General features: G+C 38.2%; 1 protein-coding gene across 48 annotated transcripts in view; it reads right to left on the reverse strand.

Moving 5' to 3' along the window:
• Positions 1–6369: 6369 nt before the first annotated feature.
• The window catches only part of LOC135779723 (protocadherin gamma-C5-like), a 188719-nt gene continuing 172719 nt past the window's right edge, over positions 6370–22369 (reverse strand). For 22 of the 48 annotated variants that reach the window (XM_065290579.1, XM_065290577.2, XM_065290576.2 and 19 more), the window contains exons 2-5: positions 13240–13298; positions 11724–11777; positions 10795–10913; positions 6370–8250 (exon numbers count right to left, since the gene is read on the reverse strand). In XM_065290579.1, the coding sequence (XP_065146651.1) occupies positions 8021–8250; positions 10795–10913; positions 11724–11777; positions 13240–13298 (462 nt within the window). In that variant the 3' untranslated portion in view covers positions 6370–8020. Of the gene's footprint in view, positions 8251–10794; positions 10914–11723; positions 11778–13239; positions 13299–14085; positions 16853–16907; positions 19712–22369 lie in introns of those variants that run through there. The other 26 variants (XM_065290602.1, XM_065290597.2, XM_065290598.2 and 23 more) reach the window with 5 other exon arrangements.

Consider the following 22369-nt stretch of genomic DNA (forward strand, 5'->3'; position numbering starts at 1 on the left):
AACAAAGTCACTTGTGTAAAGATGAAAGTAACTGCCTTAATCGCAAATATGATTTTGAGAACACATGGTTGAAAGTAATAGCAAATGGCTAGAAATGTGATGTTACACTATAAAAATCCTGGGTAATTTTCAACCTAGCATTGGGTCAAAAAGAGACGAACCCAGCCATTGGTTTAAATAAACCCAGATTTTTTATATTTGACCCAACAATGGGTTAAAACAACCCAGCATTTGAGGTTGAAACAACACATAGGTAAAATAACAACCCAAGGGGCTTGTCTTGACCCTTTTTGACCCAAATATTATCTTTTATTTATGGCCTTGCTATCCAGATTGCATGAACTGTATTAAGGCTAACAATGAATCACCAGCAGAACATGTTAACATTTCCATTTATAAGTGACATGATATGTTTTCTTTGATGTTATGTAAGGAAATTCACCATCTTACCTCCTACAAGTATGATTCAGGGATGAATCTCTTTCCAAAAAAACATCTGGGGCAGATTTCATGGACATGGTCAGGGCCGATGTGATTGATGTGATGATGAGGTGGGTCAGTGCAGATATATTGCTAGGGGTGGGAGGCAGTCAACATAATACATTTGTATGTGTACTTCTTACTCTATAAGGGCTTACTTACTGACAGTACTAGCTTACAGTAGAGTATTTTGTCTCATCCTCTTTGCTAGCTTGTTGAACTGTGACAGCAGACCAGTCAGTCGCCGACCTACATCAGTGTGGCAGGCGGCATGGAGGAACAATTGGGCTATAGTCAGGGAGGGGGAGGCCATACACAAACAACACATTTCTCTAGTGACCACTGAATGATTATCTGCTGAATTACTGTTGCCTCTTCAGGACTGCCCACACTCATCCAATCACAGCTGTTTATTCTGTCATTATAAAAAATACCTTCAATGAGTATGACACACTTTATGTAAATATGACTGAAAGAGTGCATGCCGCGGTGTATTAGACATTTATATATAATATCTAAAAGTATAGTTTAGTTACAACACAGTGTTATTTTCAGCCCACCATTGGATCAAAAAGGGATGAACCCAGCCCCTTAGGTTGTAATTTAACCTATGCTGGGTTGTTTTAACCTATTGTTGGGTCAAATATGAATATTTTTTGAGTTACTTTAAACCAATGGCTGGACTCAAAGCTGGTTTAAAAATATCCCAGGATTGTTGTAACATTTTTGCCTTGTTTAATCAGACTACTAATGCCATTAAAACCTTATGTGATATTAATTAATTTGAAAGGATCACTTAAATTTTTTTAATTCTTCTTAAATTTAGATCCATGCAAGTGTTGTGGCTTTATTTTAATCGACATTATCATCTCAATGTATAACATTTTCTTCCACCGTTCACCCTACAAAATGTCGTCATCCATTCTTTGTCTGTTGCCATGGTTACCTTGCTCCTTGTTCATGATGAGGTTCCTCTTCCCCACTCCGTGTGTGCGGTCATGTGATATGGCATGTTTGCAAAAGCATCATACATTTTTTCAATATATACAAAAAAAACAACAACTAACAAACACTGTACGATCACAATTCAGTTAATAGGAAGTGCCTTAAATGCATAGTAAATAAGAGCACGGGGACTTTATTTGTGTGTAGGGTGGGTAAGTAGATAACAATAATCTTCTTACACCGATGGCACACTGTGCAGCTTTAAACATGATAGTTTTGGCACAGAGCAAGCAGAAAAGCAATAGACTTGAATCAGAGAGAAATATATAGTAGGTACATTGATGCACAGGATGTTTACAATTATTTTTAGTGCTAGTTTTACTCCAATGACCTGCAAAATGCACACAGCTGCTGCACAGGTGGGTGAAGGTTGCGAGCCTGCGGTTGTGAAACGCAGTTCGGCATCTAGATTTAGGGATGCGAGGTTGCTATGGAAACGGCCGTGGCAGATGAAAGTGGGGGACAGGCTTTATGAACCCACGCTCTGCAGATCCTCTGCGGTTCATGAATATTATAGAGGACAAGGGCCGCTGCAGTGACAAGAATCTATAAATATAGACAAGCTTTAAAAGACACGATGTATAGCAGAAAAGGAAATAACTTTTTAGGATGCAGTAAGAGGAGGAGGTAGATATAAAAGATTGGAGTAGGAAGTGAGAGTCAGGTTGGGGTTTGGTGGGAAAGGTGACGTCATGTTGCATCCCTTTGGTGCCTGTTAAGTAGGGCAATGAAGTGTTGCTTTTCTTAGGAGTTCATGATTTTTTTAACACTCTTTGCAAAATGCAGGCATGTCTTAAGGAAGGAAAACAGAGTCTTTTTATTTTTAGTGACAAACTAGTTGTATGTATATGTGTGTGTATTTATAAATATATATTTTTGCATGTATGTTGTGTATAAATATAATTTTATTTTGAACCTTAATGGCTCTCTTAGTTTCTCTTGCTCTTTTTTTTACCTTGATTATGTGTCACTAGCACATTTCTTCACATTACCATAAGTGAGTTTAATTGGCTTTTTAACACACCAACCTAATGACTAAACAAAAAGAAAGATTTCTGTATTCTTTTCTTCTCCTTTTTCCAAAATGTCATTTTTGGATGCTCAAAACCTTCCGTGCTACCCCTGTGAGGATGGGAGGGCTCTGCCGACAGCCTTGTTTCCATGACGACGGCAGCTGCAGAGGTTTTTTTGTAGGCTGCCGACTCTATATTCGCTCTGTCTGAGCAGCGTGGGGGGAGGTAATGGAGTTGGGGGGTGGGGTGCGGATGCTTGTTCGCCTGGCAGATGGAGTCTTTCTGTTCTGGCAGAAATACTCCCTCTCTCCTGTTTTCTCTCTGAATGACTTCAGTGCTGCCTCACAAAGCAACAAATCTGTTTTCAGAAACACAAACCACCCTGTCTGCAGGTTTTGTGAGGAAATTAGTGCCTAAAACATTAAAAACGCATTACTAAGGCCACATGACAGTGATCAAGTTACTGTATGCTTATAGAGATCCTTTTATAGATACATTCAATTGTACGAAGAAGCCTGATTACTTGACAGTCACTGGTTAGTTGATCTTTTACAAATAAATTGGATGCGGTAATAAAATGAACTGACCTTTCACTGATGGAATGACCAGTGGCTCAATGTAATGACAGCTGAAAAGACCATCTGCCCTGCAAGGGATGCTTGTGTGCAGGTCCACAGGCTCTGATCAATGACCTTATTTATGCCGGTTAACGGGCAGCTGTGATTGAACCGCATAAATGAGGCCATTGAAATGTTGCCGGATATAAATCAATGATAAGGAATTGCAAAGCGTCTGACGTCCTCTGAACCACTGTGCGAGGAACCAAGTGAAACTGTTTAGAGAAAATCCAGCCTTATGGATGTGACATTTATAGTCTAAATCTAAATATATTTTATCAGAGAATGTTTTTATTACCGATATATTGAACCATCTTTTTATGTTTTCATTAACCTAATGATAGAGTCCAGACATCAAAGTAATTTAATCTATGCATTTGTTTTCTGTTTTAGATAAGGGAATTATACTTTTGTTATGGAGGTGACAAAAAAGGACATGTTTTTGGGAGACATACTTTGTAAGAATTCTGTGAATAAAAATGCCCAAGGATGCAGAAGGAACGACTCTTCACAAACATACATTTTATTTTAAATTGCATGTGTGGATTTATAAAGAAAAACTGCATTATAAATGTGACATGTTTGAATGTAAACCGACCATTTTGAATGTAAACCGAGACCTTGCATGTGTATTTAAGCCACCAAAGATAACAGTATGGTTAAAAACTTCATTTAATGTTTCATTTATTCATGGTAAGATTGACATTTGCATGAAATTGCTCTTTAACTTCCCATTTTTCCTATAAAAATTACTCTATGTAAATTTTGTTTGAGTTCAGACAGCAGCACTGATTGATTCTTTAAGCAACTTGGTGTGTATGGTGGATACAGACAGCTGCATAATCTATGGCTAAGAGGAAATGGAGAATTAAGCATTGAAACATCTGCTGCTTTGGGATATCTGACCGTCTGATGATGCTAAATGTGTGCTTATACTGAGAATTTACAGTTAATAGAAAGTCGTGCGTATGACCTCTAATCCAGCTGTAGCCTCTCTGAGTCATTTTCCTGCTGCGTGATACTGTATCAGCATCTTATGCGTTTATAAAACATGATGTATATCGTATGCTTATATTTGAGAGCTATATGAAGACGTGAGTTTCCTATACTTTTGAAATGTTTAAATAAGGCACATCATAAACAATTATACATGACCATGTTTGGTTTGTGTGCCAGCAGCTGGGTTATTGTATGCATTTCACCTGACTGAGTGACTAAGATGCTGCTGTTTCACAGAATATTGGAGCCTTTCTCTCATCACCAAGGCAACCACTGCAGTTGTGTCTGCCATTTTGTGGAAAAGAGAAAATAGCTTCGGTGAGAGCAGCCGCTCTGCTTTAATAAAATGGAGGGTTAAGGCTTTAAGTGGCTCATCTAATTTGACACTGTTCTCAGCTTCACTCTATAAACAATCTATAATGTGAGTGTGTAAGTGAATTAAAGAGCACATAACCTTAAGTTTCACTTTAGAAATGTTTTGCAAAACCTAATGTTGGTGGTGAGTCAGCTTGCTCAGTATAATCACTTTAGCAATCAGAAAGCTACGATTTTGCCAGTGGCGAGCACTTCGTCCGTGGCAATCGAATACATGTTGTTATATGTGACCCTGGACCACAAAACCTCAGTCTTAAGTCTTAAGGTTCAATTTGAAATTGAGATTTATGCATTATCTGAAAGCTGAATAAACAAGCTCTCCATTGATTTATAGTTTGTTAGGAATTGGCCAAAAATCTGGAATCTGAGGATGCATAAAAATCTGAATATTGAATATAAAATCGCTATTAAAGTAGTCTAATGAAGTCCTTACCAACACATACGGAAAGTTGTGTTATAGTCACGAAAAATTTGATTAATTTATGCGTGACCATGGTACGAAATTCAGCTTTTTTGCATGCCTTAAGCACGAAAGTCATTTTCGTGTCACATACATTTCTTTAAATAGTTTCTCGTGTCCGTTGCACGACTTTCTTTTTCATTTCGTTTCATTTTATGTATTGTTTTCTCATATGTTTTTTCTATTTTCTTACTTTCTGTTACATTTTTAGACATCTAACCCCAAACCCCAACTCTATCCCCAACTCCAGCCGAGAATAGTTTTAAAAGCGGAATAAAAACATGTAAAAACCAATACATAAAAGTACATCCTAACCCAAACCCAAAATCTAACCCCAAGCAACGATTTAAAAATAGAAAAAAAAAAACTATGAGAAAACAATACATAAAATGAAACGAAATGACACTGAAAGTCATGCCACAGACACAAAAAAATGTAATAGAAATTTGTGCGAGTGACACGAAAAAGACTAAAAAAAGAACGAGTAAAGATGAATTCCGTGTCATGGAAACGGATATATTAATCAAATTTTTCGTGACTATAACATGACTTTCCAAGAGATCATGTTGCACACATATTACAAATGATAGATACATTTTTGGTATATTCACAATAGGAAATTGATCAAATATTTAGAACATTTGTTTTACTTGATATCCTAATGATTTTTGTAATAAAAAAAGATAATTTTGATGGTTTGACCCATACAATATATTGCTGGCTATTGCTAATATAGGGTCACTGCAGCTGGTGAGTCAGTATGTGACTTTTAAAGCTAAAATTGAGATTATGATTGAGAGTGAGAGAGTCATTTCCACCAATTCGTTTTGAAAAAAAAAAGTTCCTATACAAATAAACGTTAGATTGGGCTACTGCCTTTAAATGTTAAATACATATTACAGTTTTATTGTGTTTTTTTATATGATCAGATGAAATGATCACACTTCTGGTCAAGTTTGTCTCATGTTTATCCAATTCTTATTTATTCACCCCAAAAATTCTCCATTTGGAGTGCTTCTGCAATGGATGCCTGAAAGAACAGAGCCAACGTCCTACTTTCTAAATCTCATTCTGACACCAACGTTCCTTCTGGGATGAATCAAAATGACGTTTAAAATGAGTCACGTGTTTGAAAGCTGCAGATTAGCACATTTAGATTTCCTTTTAGGGATCATTCTGCAAATATAGCAGTAGATGATGTGCATTGCTCTGCATTGTGGACACAGAAACATTTATGTACTGCGAAAAATTTGTTGAAGTCTAATTGTAGTTTTATGCTAAACCTACTGGTAAATTCCAAGTATTTCCTATTAATTATGACTAGTAAATCCCATGAATGATCCAATGCATAATCTATTCATCATTTCTATAGAATTAACAACCATTGTAAATAAAGCAATGATTTCAGTTCTACCACGACTGTGAGTTCTGACAAAATTTTATTTAAAATGTAAGTGTTCCAATAATAAAGTAACAAACATAAATCAACAGCAATATAAATATTAGCATATAAAATAATAATGTAACATGAGGTGCTAAGCATCGCTTGAAAAGAATCACAATCAAATACAGAAAGGTAGCCAAGCAGCAGACAGACATTTATATATAGATAGAGATAGATATTCATAGTCAAACAGACAGGGGTGGCATTCCACTATCATAATCCATTGATTGGAATTACAAGCACAGAAAAGTACATTTAGATGTGTTGGTACTACAAACAGTAAGCATCATCTGTTATTTTTCAAAGTTTAGGTGATTGGAAAAAAGGAAAGGAAGAATAACACAAAAATATGCACATACTTCACAAGCCATAAGCTACAACTGCGTGTCTTTAGAAGTTTTAAGTTGTATTTACAGTTTGGTTAGTCAATGATCTTGGGTTTTCTTCTACAGCACTACACTATCTTTTTCTATTGTCTTTTTTGTTGCTTTTTCTTTAAAAATACTGAAACATTCCTGTAATAGCCAGCACTCGTGGCTCTAACGTTTGTACAGGCAGGTTACATATTTTATATACACTATGGTGATGATGGTGTAAAACAATGAATCCTTTTACGATCAAACATCCATTCAAGTACAGTATGTACGCAAGTTAGGTAAGCATTGTTAGCTTGGTCATTTTAGCATGTCATAAAATCAAGGTGCCAGCTCTCATCGCCATGTGCTATTTGTTTATCATCTCAATCCATTATACAAGTCAGATTGCAAAGATCTCACTGATCCTCATCTTTAATGTTTAAACAAAACAACATGATTCTCATCTTTTTCAAGGTTTAAAAACACTTACCTGATGCATTTCTAAAGGATTCATATACCACACAATAGCAAGGAAATAAAAACAATGAATAGTTCAACTATGTTAACCTAACATTCAGCTCTGATTTACTAGCTGGCTACTAGGAAGTTAATAAGAAGACTGAATCTGTTTTTAAATACCATGCCATCAGTCAATATCTCACCTTTAGGTGTTACGTTAATGCATTGTCTTACTCTAAAAACAATCTTGATATACTTAAGTGTGTCCCCTTGTTTCGTAGTACGTCTTTCCACTGCATAGTTTAGCTCAATACTCTTATTATTCAGTCTGGGACTTGGTTGTGGCACATTATAAAAAGCCTAACAGCGTTTCATTATTGTACACACTAGAAGCATCTACTTTGCTTTGAAAAAAAGGACACAAAACGCCCAAAACATGACATTTTTTAAAAATTAAAAAAGTAAAGTGGTTGTGTTTTCTTGCAGTAATGCTATATTTACAGGACAAAGTTCTCTGTATTATATAGAACTAATAAAACCTGAACACATCACTGCTTTGCCTGTGAATCGCCTCATTTTAAGAAATGCTCTAAAATCCCTCATCTTGGGTTATTGATCAATAATACCATAGTAAGATCAAAAACACACTGATTTCAAAAGAATGGGAGCTCTAACACCAACCAAACAAATAAGATCCACACCGACATGAACGCTATTTTTAAACTTATGATTCTTCTACGAAGCTTGTGAACAAACAGACGTATTTGGAGGAGATATGCTCAGAAACGTAATTCTGGAGCTTCCTTCTTGTCTTATTTCTTGTCTTTCTTGGTGGGCTTCTTCTTGCTGGCCGGTGTCTGAGCAGCTTTGGGGGCTTCGGTGGGGGGCAGGGCTTGGGGAGGGGGTAGCGCCTGCTGGAGTACCTGCTGCTGAGGGTTGGCAGTAAGGGTGGCGGTACTGCCCGGAATGTAGACGTTCTGGCGGTAGTCGGGGCCGTACTGTGGGTTGTATCGAGGGCCCAAAGTCGCCGTGGCTTCACTTGCTTCTGACACAAATAGGACAGCATGAGAAAAAGAAGGAAAGAGTAGAAATAGAAAGGTGGGAGAAAGAGTAAGAGAAAAGGGTTAAATCAGTTTTTTTTATAGCACAGTCGCTCTAGTACTGCATTGCAGCTTCTTCAGTAAACGCTTCTGCTCCCCACCCCCCCGTACATTATGTATGGCGTAACATCGACACAAATTACATACTCAGCACCGCTCCGACAAGAACGGCATAGGAATTTTTAAAAGCATGTCTACATGTCTTTCTGTGCATACATTTATTTTGTCACAATAATTTCTGACAAAAGCAATGAAACACGAATGCTGATAAAGCAAGCCAAAAGCATTTCCACAAATTCACAATGAGTTCACATCGTGGGCAGTTTATTTCAGCCCCACACAATAAATAACAGATCAGATCCTGAAATAAATGTATACAACAAAACATTTAGTCTAATTATGTATTGTGTTACTAAATAAACAGTTATCTGTAAATAAACTCGCTGTGACAAATTCTATAGAGATTGTGTTTAATAGAAAGATAATGTTCCTGTTATACAGAGACGAAGAGCCGCAGCACAGAGCTGCAGCTGGTAAGATGCAGAAAGGCTCCTGTGTGTCTTTATATTCAATTAGGTCGACTCTGTAACAGTCAATGACTGAGATCTATTGTAGCTTCTCGCTTGAAGCTGCACTCTCTCTTCCTGTATCATCCGGTTACTAACAGACTTCAAAATCTGACCTTGATGGTTAAGGCATATGCACAAGCCTCCCTGCTAAAAGACAGGTATAGCTTGTCCCCCATTTTGTTGCTTTATCATCTTAACCAGTAAACTAGCTTTTTAGTTTTCGATTTTTAGAGCAATCTTATACTTTTCTTTATCTTTACATTGTATTTTAAATAAATTTTTGTCTTATAAATATGCATTCTATAAATTCTATATAGACTAGGGGTGGGCCGATCCGATATTCGTTAACGGTATCATTCCGATATTGGCGAAAATGGCCGAATCTAATATTGTAGAGGTCGGGGAGTACAACCCGATCCGATACCAACACGGACCTTAACTGTTATGGCAACTTGGCGTAAAGCGCGACATTTGCACAAAGTTGCACTTTAAATTGTCCAAAGTTACACCTTAAATTTAATTGTGAATTTTTGTGCTGACTAACTAAAAATGTTGCTACTAGTCTGTTTGAAACATTAAAATAAAAATGAAGCAGCAGTATTGCACAATGTTTCAGTGAGTCTTTAAATTGCACAGGCATTTGTTCTTTTTGTAGGGCTAACAAATGTGTTATTTGCAGCTTAATTGATTAACAGGGCGATAGAGATGGATCGGTATCAACAGATACTCAAGGTTGTGGTATCGACATCAGTGTCAGACATGAAAAAGTGGTATCGGCCCATTCCTAATACAGATCAGATTTCATTGCGCACTCTTATAAATAAAAGAGCTTGTCTCGCATAGCTAGACCTTCATACTAATGGTCTAGGAACCATAGCAGCATCCAAATAAACATAAAGCATCCAATCAAGTTTGCTTTGACATTTTCCACAATAAGAGACCGATGTGCAACCAGTAAAACATTAATTCATTCGTCTCAACAACATTGGCAAACGTGTAAAATCTCTCTTTTAGATTCCTCTAATTGCATCAAGTAATACTCTTGGATGTCTTTTAAAGACTTTAACCTCGCATACTTTTTGGCTTTGTGATGTTTCGAGATATACCGTTAAAGAATATGACACATGCATATCCCGGAAATCCTGCATAACTCAACCAATCAGAGGACGACTTATATAGAGAACCATTAACATCTGAAGAACCGCTCTGTTACACGGTAAAGTTCTTTGTAGTGAAGTGTTTTTTTTTTATTATAAGGTACAAAGCAAAATCTGGTGATTTTGCTGTGTATGAAAAACTTATTTCACTAAGAACTTTTAACTTGTTAAATGGAAACAACAATGTGTCTTCTATAGCATTGCAGTGAAGAACCTTTTAAGCATCTTTATTTTTAAGATTGTACGTTGAACACTTATAACTGTGTGTGACAAATAAACCTCAAATACTTCTTTCTAGAACCTAACAAACCCTCTAAGCACCCATAAAAATGCTCTTTCTGATTACAAGTATTTTTACAGTTTGTATCACAAATTTACAAATTTAATTTTACTTAAAAGCACTATGAATTTAATATTCTGATACAATTATGTGTACTTATTGACAATATATACATTTGATGAAAAGATAAATGCAGGTTTATGTGATCACGCTTTAATTACGATGGTCCAAATGCAGACCTACAGACTGTAGTTTTTTTTATGGTTCCTTACATATGTCTCCACTGCCCATGCTAATGTGTTTTACTGTTAAGCTGCTTTGCAACAATGCAAAACAAAACCAAGTATTGCATTTCTTCTTCCTACTGCAGAGGGTGGGGGATGCCGATGCACAGAAGCACAGCACTCATAAAACAGATGGAGTGATAGCGAGGAAGAAAATAAGCAGGTCTTGGTTGGGAAATCATGAAGTGAGATTTACCGTTCGCTGCAGCCATCAAAGCCTGAAGCTGTTCGGCTTCGGTAGGGGGGTTGGGCCATGGTCCTGTTCCAGCTATGACCCCAGGGCCGGCACCTGCACCATCAGGATGGGCTCCAGCCCTATACAAAAAAGAGGGGGTTAGTGACTCAGTACGCACACAGACAGACAGCTTTGCATTTGCGTAACACTTCGCCTCATTTTCTCTCTCTCTGCGTCATTCTGCCATCAGGGTTGCAAGCATAAACATGTCTGGTTCATTAGGTAAGACGGCCATTTTGTGTGAGAGGGCACGGCAGGACGGTGCAGTGCAGGCAGAAAATGAAGGCTTGGGTTGGACAGAGCAGAGTTTTACCGTGGTGTAAACAGACAGCCAAGCAGACTGGAATATGGAAGCGGATTTTTTTCGTTTTGTCAGATTACACCACGTGGCAAGACCACACATAATGAACGCTTTGCCCCAAAATAGTGCTACTAACTTACTAACTTTGCTGTTTAAAAAAAATACATAAAGAAGCCTAAGGTTTTACTGTCAAACAGACTCATAACATATGGGAAAAGTTTTTCCTCTATCTGTAAGGGGACAGACTTCACAGACTCGGCTCTACAAAGCCAAAATAAATCAAATTCAAACAAACAACTAAAACGTATTTACTAAGCACAGGTAAACACAACGCAACGACAACCTGCAGAGCGAGATGCAACAAACAGCTCTCAGCGATACACAAACATCCAAACGTCTTGTCCTGAAATGAACTGCACGTAATTTATGTTCACATTTATATGTGTTGACGCACTCGGGAACACGCTGGACAGCATGTCGCTGGAAGCTGCAGAACATGTATTTTAAAAGACCTTAACACAACATTATACTAGAAAGCTACACCAGATGATGCCAAGCTCTACCACACTAGTCCTCTCCTTCACTCTACCTGGACTTCTCGTATGGAGTCCATCTCTGCTGCAGGGTGTGGAACCTGTGTTGACTGAAACATAAGCACAGGAGCATGCAGCCGTCACTCAAGCACCCTGCGTCCATTCGGGACGAGACTAACCAGAACATAGTAGATGGGTGAGATGACCTTTGTTTCTCCTTAAAGTTAGAGTCTTAGGGTCACATATAAATTTGCTGTTGCGTCTCACTGTTAGTAAGTTAAATTTAAATGTAGATGTTTCGGATTAAATATTTAGTATTAAAACCTGAGAGGTACAATCTTAGAATTAACAAAATCTTCAGAAGATTAAGTTTGCGTGCTTATTTGAGTGATTTTGAACACTAACATCAGTAGACATTCATCATCAAAATCTTAGCTGTATGATCGATTGCTCATCCAGGTAACTGGTTTGCCCTTCACCATATTTGAAGTGTTTAATATAAATTGTATGTATTCTAGTATATGTTAGATATCTGATGCATCTTGTGTCTCCAATTGTATTATAAATGCCCTCAGAGAGATGCTGTATTATTATTCAGTTTTTAAATCACTCAAGGTAACAATACATAAATTATTATTGTTGCATAGCTGACTGTTTGCTGCATTATAATGGACTATTTATATTATTGTTAATTGATATTATTTTAATAAATCATATTAAACTTTAATCAATAATAGGCTTTATGCCCAGCTGCACTACTTCCGAAACTTCAGCCAGCGCCTTGTTTCCTGTCTTCCATTATTGGACAAACTGATTAATCCAGGTGTGCCTGACCTCAGTAGTCACAAACAAACTGATTAATCCTGGTGTGCCTGACCTCAGTAGTCACAACAACAATAGTCAGACACACCTGGATTAATCAGTTTGTCCAATAATGGCAGACAGGAAACAAGGAGCTGGCTGAAGTTCAGGAAGTAGTGCAGCTGGGCATAAAGCCTATTCATGATCATATACAGTGGCGACCAGTGACTTGTGTGTGGCTCGTCATGTAAAAATGTGTGTTCGTTGCGTCATGTGAACCATGTGCATCATGCGTCTTGTCAAAATAAGTGCCTGCTGCACATGCGTCGAAAGGGTTTATGATAAAAGAGACGCTTGCGTTTGACAGATACTCACTTAATCTCATGTGTAATCAGAGTTTGTCTGTCGAGTATTTTGTGATCGTGAGCATCTCTTTTATCATAAACCCTTTCAACGCGTGTGCAGCAGGCACGCATTTTGACAAGACATATGATGCACCAAACACATATTTTGACATGACGAGCAACACACATGACACTCCAAACACCTATTTTGAATTCGAGCCCCTCGGAAGAGAAGTCACCAGCTGCCACAAGTCATATATGTATTTATTTATTTGATATTTAGCTGTTGAATAAAAGAAAAAATGCTCAGTAAGCTATTTATGTATTTTGATATATTTTGCAATAATGACCAAATAACTGTATATTATTTACATACACATATTTCTGCATGTGTGCAAAGACAAATAAAATAAAACCAAGCACTCACCCACTGGGTCCGGGCCTCTGGTTAGGGGGAAACCTCCAGTCAGGGTTAGGCGGCTTTTGCTGAAAATAGTAAGAAAAGGCTTTTATCAAAATTTTGTTTAACACAGACATCCAAAAGCACTAAATGGCTGTTTGTGGAGCTTGAATCCTCCATGACGTCATGTGGATCTGTAATTCTGAAACACAGATTTATGTTATTGGCAGTGTCACAGAACAACTAAACGCTCATCCGTTGTGCATCCTCTGAGCTGTTTGAAAAAAGGAGGAAGTTTAGTAGTGAGGACAAGAAAGTAGTGAGGTAGGAAACAGGTCAAGGGAAAGAGCGTGTGAATAATAGATGGATCGATTATGTTGCTGACTTGCATGAGTGAATGTACATGTAGCGAATACACACAGGTCTGTATCAAATAAAATATGAAATATAAATTCGAAACCTTTATAGAAAGATGGTTTTAATCCACAACCAAATTTAACTGTTTCTGCTTTGTAAACCACAAACACTGCACACATCTACTTTACTTAATTCAAGCATTTAAACAGAATCCATTAGTATAAGATTTCTTATATTCATATAAAAGTCTGTCATCAGGCCATGAGAATAGCTTGGGCACTTTGCATTATAGAGTAGTATAAAAGATGATTCATAATGACCAATACCCAAAATAGTCCAAGAGTCAGCAGTAATTGACACAGAGTAGTAAAATGCACACACAGAGAAGTATTTATAACTTACTCTAGCTGCTTTTGTGTAACACCTACGTGTCTCAGTTAAACATTGTAAGATTTATATATATATTTTTATTTATCTTTATTGAATGTCTTTTATTTAAAATGCACCATTTCTCACCTTCATGAGTGAGTGAGGGAAGAGTCTTTTTGAAAGTCGCATGCTTAGCGTACTTTGTGGGGCTTTAACAAACACAAAGTCGCTCCCGCTGGAGATGGTGGAAAAGCCAGGTGTGTACGTGTGTTTACGAAAATCTTGGGAGGTGTCCACAACCTCCATGAATCTGATTGGACCGTCTGTATTAAGCTGCAGGTGAAGGTCGTGGTGTTGATGTGTGTGAGTTGTGTTCTTCAAACCGAGTTTTTGCATGAGGAATGTACAGTAACTGTGGTGGTCGTGGTGGCCGAGCCAGCGTGCCACAATGGCACTGATTGTCAGGACAGAGAAGCCAATAACGAAGGATAAAGAAATTATAAGGTAAAGGGTGAGATCCGACTCACTTGGCTTTTTGGATGCAAACCTGCGTTCAGTAGAGCCGTCTGAGGCTTTCTCAGACAGTGTGATGTTAACCGCTACACTAGAAGAGAGAGACGGCATGCCATTGTCTTTTACGATCACTATAAGGCTAAAGACAGACTTGTTGTCATCTGCGACCAGTTTACCTCTAGTACGCAGCTCCCCAGTATGAGCACCAATGTGAAACAGTCCTGCATCTGGCCCTGAGAGGCTGTAAAATAACCAAGCGTTATGCCCACTGTCACCATCCAAAAAGGTTATGCGATTGACTAGGTGTCCAGTGCCAGCTGTGCTTGGTACCATAAACTGAAATGTTCCACCAGATGGGATTGCAGGGTATATAAGAACAGGTGGGTGATCATTCTGATCTTTAATAAAAACATGCACTGTGACATTGGAGCTCAAAGTCGGGGTTCCCTTATCAAGAACCTGCACCACAATCTGAAATGCATTAATTTGCTCATAGTCAAATTGTCTAATGGCATATATCTGGCCACTCTCTGGATTTATATAGACATATGAAGACACAGAGGTGCCGAGAGCCTTGCTCTCCAAGATTGAGAAAGAGACCGTCGAATTCTCACCCACATCTGGGTCGGAGGCAGACACTGACAGAAGTGGAGCATTTGGGGCATTGTTTTCAGCTATGTCCACAGAATAGGAAGGCTGTGAAAAGACTGGGGGGTTGTCATTAACATCTGAAAGACGTAGCACAATGGATTCCTGTGAAGAACGGGGTGGGGAACCAAAATCTGTTGCTGTCACGGTAATGGTATATTCAGCAACAGCCTCTCTGTCCAGAAAGCCATCGGTCAGTAAGGTTAGGAGCCCCTTATATGAAGAACTTAACTTAAAAGGCAATCCATAAGGGATCTCAACATTCACTTCACCATTTTTCCCTGTGTCTTCATCTCTAACTCTGATGAGTGCAACGACGGTGCCTGAATTCACATCTTCAGAAATTACAGAAGAAACCAGATTGATGTTGATTACAGGAGTATTGTCATTTACATCAACAATCTCTATTTTGATATTACACGAACCCTCCATGTAAGGTGTTCCTTTGTCCCTGGCAAGAACCGTGACGTCATATATATTAGCAAGCTCGTGATCTACAGATCCTGTAACTCTAATTTCACCACTCACAGCGTCTACTCTAAAAAGTTTCAATACGTTTTCGGGGGTGTACTTATCAAACATGTAAGTTATTTCCCCGTTTGGACCATGGTCCGCATCAGAGGCATTAAGGGTTGTAACTAAAGTCAAATAAGGTGAATTTTCTAAAAGTGTGACCTTTCTTGCAAAATTATGAAACTGTGGTGCGTTGTCATTGACATCAAGAATATGCATAGAAATGGCAATGTTGCCCGATTTTTCTGGACTACCACCATCGACTGCAGTTAAAATTAATCTGAATATATTCTTCTTTTCTCTGTCTAAAGGCTTGTTTAAGACTAAAACTGGTATTTTAGTTCCGTCGCTTTTAGTTTCTACTTTCAGAATAAAGCAATCGTTTTGACTGAGAAAATAAGCGCGCAGTGAATTTATTCCCACGTCAGGATCGTGCGCGCTTTCTAAACGGAACATCGTTCCTGGCGCAGCCGCTTCTGAAACATGCAAAGAAATGTTTTTGCTTTGAAAATTTGGAGCGTTGTCATTAACGTCCACGATTTCGACCGTGACACTGTGCATTTCCAAAGGATTTCGAAGAGAAATCTGAATTCGTATATGACAATGTAAATTCCCCCCGCACATACTCTCTCTGTCCATTGTTTGTTTGACCACCAAAGCTCCACTTGTCAGGTCTATGTCAAAGTATTTGTCTTCATATTCCGATATTATTCGCATTTCTCTTGAAATTATATGTTTAACGTCCATCCCTAAATCTTTAGTCAAGTGTCCAACAATAGTTCCTGGTTTAGATTCCTCTGCTGTGGAGTATAGAAGTTCCGATGCGTGCGTTGCAAATATCAGAACATGACAAACAATCCAAATTATAGCCCAATCCAAAGATCTATGAAAAGGCTCCTTACTCTCCATTTTAAGCTGGTATTTTTCACCGCTGTAGACTCCTTCGGGATAAAAATTTATACATTTTTTTAATCTATGATTGTTCTGCGCTGAACGCCTGCGCCATTTGTTGTAACTTTCTAAACTAATACATAGCTCGAGATCAACAAGCGTGTGCGGGTCTGGTAAAAGTGGACAGTGGGTGGAGTTAAAAGCTCGTGCGTTGCTATTGGATGAAAGTTATTTTGCCCAGACAAAAACATGCACGCGCATGCACAGGACCCGAGGCGCTGTCCACAGCTCAGGTGCTGAAACTAGCCTAAAGAAATAGGTGCTGAAACTTCTACACACTACTAACTGAATCATTTTTAAATTGAAACAATATACAATTTATTTTAAAATTTCATTTATCTCACCTGTTGGCTCTCGAATGTCCACGCGCTGTCTGGCAATGACGCATCAAGGACGTTTAGCGTGTCTGTAAAGTTTGTAGTGCTGCTAGGTTTTACCAAAGTGAAATCACTAAATTCCGACATTGGAGAGAGATAGGAGCCGAAAGACTGACTCTGAGACATCATGTCTCCTCCTAGAACTTCCACGTACTTAATGGGCCCGTCAGTGTTGAGCTGGATCTGAAGGTTTCTGTTGGGGTTCTCGTAACCAGAATTAGTTCGTTTGAAACAGCAGCTTGAACTGCCTCTGCTGCCCCGCGCACATTTCACTAGTAAGATAAAAAATGTCACCAAAGACAACAACGAAACGGCCGCGAGTGAGATGATTAAGTACAAAGTAATTTTTCCACTTTTTTTGCTGGGTTCTACAGTTTTCTTATGATAGTCTGAAATGGGCTCATGAAAGCCATCTTCTATTATTATTTCCACTGTCACTGTAGTGGACTTTTCTGGCTCTCCATTATCCTTTATCTCTATCAAGAGTCTCTGAGAAGAATCATCCTGCTCTGAAACAGAACGTTTAGTCCTCACCTCTCCAGTATGTAAATTCACATTAAACAAAGACATGTCCGTGGCCTCAATGAGCCTGTATGAAATCCAAGCATTGTGACCAGAGTCAGCATCCACTGCTGTTACCTTAGTAACAAGATGTCCTAATTTAGCAGAACGGGGCATCCTCTGATGTGAGACAGACCCCATGACCGTGGAGGGGTAAATAACAGCAGGCACATTGTCATTTTGGTCCAGAATGAACACATAAACTGTGGCGTTGCTGGATAGAGATGGAGAGCCATGGTCTTTAGCCTGCACGATGACCTCAAGCATCTTAATTTTCTCAAAGTCAAACGAATGCATGCTAAATATGCTGCCATTATCTGCATTTATGTACACATATGACGAAATTGGTGTATCAAAAACTTTAGGGTTCTCAATAGCGTATGAAATTTTACCATTTAATCCAATATCAACGTCTTGAGCGGATACTGAACAAATAATAGATCCTGGAGTATTATTCTCTGTAACGTATACATAATACACATTATTAGAGAACTTCGGGGCATTGTCGTTAACATCAAGAATTTTAACTGGAATTATAGTTTTGCTACTTAAAGGAGGTGAGCCTGAGTCAAAGGCGGTGATTTCTACGTTGTACTCTGGAAACGTTTCGCGGTCTAAAACACCGCTTGTAACTAATGAATATTCATTTGAGAAAGATGGTTTTAAAATAAATGGAAGGTCGGATTGTGTCTGCAGCGTTACTTTTCCATTGACACCAGAGTCAATGTCTCGTGCGCTTATTAAAGCCACAACTGTCCCGCTTGGAGCATCCTCGCGTACAGGACTTGGTTTAGACGTAAGCACTATTTGCGGCGCATTGTCGTTAATATCTGAGACTTCAATTTCAACTCTACAATGGCCCTCCATTTCTGGAACACCTTTGTCTTTAGCACTTATCTCAATGTTGTACATAGGAGTGGTCTCATAATCCAAGTTTCCATTCAGAGTAATTTCTCCGGTTTTCTCGTCAATACGAAACAATGAGCGCAGTGCATCAGAAGTATGTTTCCCTAAAAAATATAGTATTTCACTATTTTGACCTTCGTCCAAATCAGTTGCTTTAACCTTTATAAACGACGTGCCCTGCTTGGTGTTTTCGTTAATAGACACTTTGTACACCGTTTTCTCAAACACAGGGTTATTGTCATTGATATCCAGCACAGTGACATTAATTTGTGATGTTCCAGAATTGGCCGGGCTCCCTCCGTCTAAGGCAGTTAACAGCAGTTGATGTATCGGTTTCTTCTCACGATCCAGGGCTTTCTCCAGTACTAATTCAGGTACCTTTCGGCCATCTCCAAGGTCTTTTACTTTTAGACTAAAGCATTCGTCTTTGCTTAAAGTGTACGATTTCAAAGAATTACTGCCGACGTCCGGGTCTACTGCACCCTCCAGAGGAAAGCGCATACCAGGTACAGTCGATTCTGCTATTTTTAAAGCACTGTCCGTCGATTGAAAATGTGGATAATTGTCATTAATATCCTGTATGTCAACTTCCACTCTATAAAGTTGTAAAGGATCCTCGATAACGATTTGAAGAGGCAACAGACACTGTGCGTTTTTTCCACAAAGAGTCTCTCTGTCGATTCTCTCGTTAACCACAATCTCACCTCTGCGTAAATCCACGCTGAAAAACTGCTTACCCGATTCAGAGGCTATTCGCAATTTACGCTCATAAATCTCGGATATTTTCAAGCCCAAATCTTTAGCAATATTTCCAACAACAGCGCCAACATTCAGTTCTTCTGGAATCGAGTAGCGAGTCTGTCCTTCTGTCATATTCCACAAAAGAATATAAAGAAAATAGGAAAGCAAATGACGCCTCCACCCTCTTAATATAATCCTCTTTGTCATTTTGTTCTAAAATCCGGACGATTCACCTTGCTAATAAAAACTAGGGATCCCACCACGACTGCAATTTTGCTTGTCCATTTTGTCTGAAATATATATTACAATCCATTTTGTCCGAGTGATCAGAGCATCCCCTCTTTCTGCTTGGTCTGAACATTGTATTGCCAGTGGGGGGAGGGAGTAGATCTCTTTGTACAATTCTGCATGTCATTGGTGCAGACAAGAACTGCAATAACCAATAGGAACAGAGCTCTCTCTTAAAGGCGCAAGCTCCAGAATCAGCATCTTCTGCCAAGCTCACAGAACCTTGCCTAGTTTGTATAAACGATATTATATATTTTCTCTGTACAAATAAAATAAATATTTGAAAATAAAAAAATAAAATAAAATATAAAAATACAATTTATTTAGATGGTAAGATGAATAGAAGTATTTTTATTAATAATTTCCCTCACGAATAATAAGAAAATACACTAAAATACTACACTAAAAAAATAATCTGCTGGATTTACTTAAAAATATAGTTGCATATCTTTGCATCCACTTTTTTAAGGAAACATAAGTAAGTTTGAAATTGCTTAAAATTCCATGTAATACTTGCTTAAAAAATGGTTGCAAAAATTATGCACTATACTTTTAAGTTTTTAGTATTGGCACAGCTTAAATGTGATTATATAATAGAGAAAAATAAATCAAACTTATATATTGGACTGATTTGAACTGAAATCAAGTATTGAGTACATGACAACAGCGTTTTTTTATTTTCCTATATGAAAACGTTATATGAGGTCTGCGAGAATATTGGAGGGTCCAAAACTCTTAAATTACCAGCCTTAACAGATGTTAACTCTGGTAAGCCAAAGTCGGTGGCTACTATTTCTGTTATATTCTGCACTACCTTCGCGATCTAATTAGTTAGTTAGTTAGTTACTAAAGAATAATGGTTATCAAACGATGGTTTTAGTTTGAAAGAGGGATTTGGGGAAACCTTCTAGTTCTGGATTTCCTTTGTCTTTAGCGCAGACATATATGATTTAATTGTTTCATAGTCCAGTATGCAACTGTGATTTCTCCATTATCTTTGTTAACAGTAAAAACTTGCCTAACAAAATCTGTTGTGTGTGCACCGAAATAATACAACAGTTGCGCATTATGACCTTCATCTAAATCGGTAGCTTGTATAGTTAAAAGCATTGAACCAACAGCAACGTTTACGGAAGCTTTGTATGCAGCCGTTTCAAATGTTGGTTCATTATCGTTTGTATCCTGAACTAATTTGTATTAACCTCGTGCCAGAATTTACTAGATCCCCTCCATCTGTGGCTATCAACACGAGCTTGTGAACAGACTGCTTCTCTCTGTCTAGAGACTTCTCAACAACTAACTCTGCCACTTTTCTTCCATTTTTCAGAGTTTTCACATTAAGGCGGAAATAATTATTACTGCTTAATGAGTATGACTTTAAACTGTTAATGCCCACATACAATCCTATGCACTTTCGAGAGGAAATCGTGCGCCTGTAGCTATTGATTCAGGTATTTTTAATACGCCGTCTTTAGTATGAAAATTGGGTGCGTTGTCATTTATATCTTTAATTTCAATTTCAACACGATGAAGCTGTAGTGGATTTTCTATAATAACATGCAGTGGCATCAGACAGCTGACGCTTTGTCCACAGAGCTTTTCTCTGTCTATTCTGCCGTTGACAACCAGCTCACCCTTCTCTGATTCCACACTAAACTATTATCTGTCCAATTCAGAGGCTATTCGTAACTTGCGATTGTTGAATTCTGAAATGTCAAACCCAAGATCCTTTGTAATATTACCAACGACAAAACCTTCTTTTAGATCTTCTGGTATTGTGTAGCGAATCTGAGCTTCAGCTGCATTCCACAAAAGAAAGAGACCAAACAGCAAAAGCGCTGCTTGTTTCCACCCACGGATCCACCTATATCTCATTTCCCTGATGTATTTTTATCCATTAAGAATTGTGCCATGACGATCTAAAATTATTATAATTTTACTTCATTCTGAAACAAAACAGATCCCTTCAAAACCACAAATGTATCAAATGTACAGTTCTCAACATTCTGGTTGGGATGGAGTAGATCCCTTTATATAGTCTCTTTTGTTTTTTGAGAAAGCTTTGTGGTTACGCAGAAAAAATAATAATCATACATTTTAATATCACTGAAAATACGTTTAAAAAGTGTTTAATTTGCAACAATACTGAATGCAGTATCCACAACTTAATGACAAAGTGATTTAATGTGACTGTACAAGACAAATACCAAATACCATAATTTTATTATTTTTAAATATTAAAAGTTTATTTTAATACATTCCTATTTAATTAGGATTTTATTAGCATATACAACTTTCAGAACAACGAAAAATTGTATGTATTTTAGCCTGTAAACTTTAACTTTTACTCATACGCTTACTCATAGCGCTGTCCATGGTTCTGAACTGAAAAATTTGTTTTGTTTCTAAAAATGATTACGTGCAACTCTCCATTGATGCAGGCAGGGTGCGATTTGCCGGGGGGGATGCGTGGGATTTCCCCCTTTCTGGTCAATGTATCCCTGCCTCTGCTTAATTATTTTTATCCCCGGTGGGGATAAATTTATCCCCCCCTCAAAGTGATCAGTGCTACTACACTAGTGGCGAGACGGATCACAAAACATATCACTGATCCGTGGTTTGATTAAAGTCAATTTTGTTTTAAAATGCGCTGCTTTGGCTGGCTCTGATACAGCTGCCGCGCGCAGCCTCTCTGTATTCACCACTCTGCAGACTTGCTCAATGTCCGGCCCACGGCGCTATCTGATTGGTTACAGACCCGGTTACACCTCACGAGTAGCCTATCAACACATGCGAGATGGTTATGGAGCTGTGTGTCGAAACGGTGGAAGGCAGCATATTCATCCGCATATTAATAAAGCGGGAATAAACATCACAATCTGATTATCTGTTTATGATGACAAGCAGAGTTAGTGTCCCAGTCACACCACTGA

Source organism: Paramisgurnus dabryanus, chromosome 10 (genome assembly GCF_030506205.2).
Source record: "Paramisgurnus dabryanus chromosome 10, PD_genome_1.1, whole genome shotgun sequence".
NCBI lineage: Eukaryota > Metazoa > Chordata > Actinopteri > Cypriniformes > Cobitidae > Paramisgurnus > Paramisgurnus dabryanus.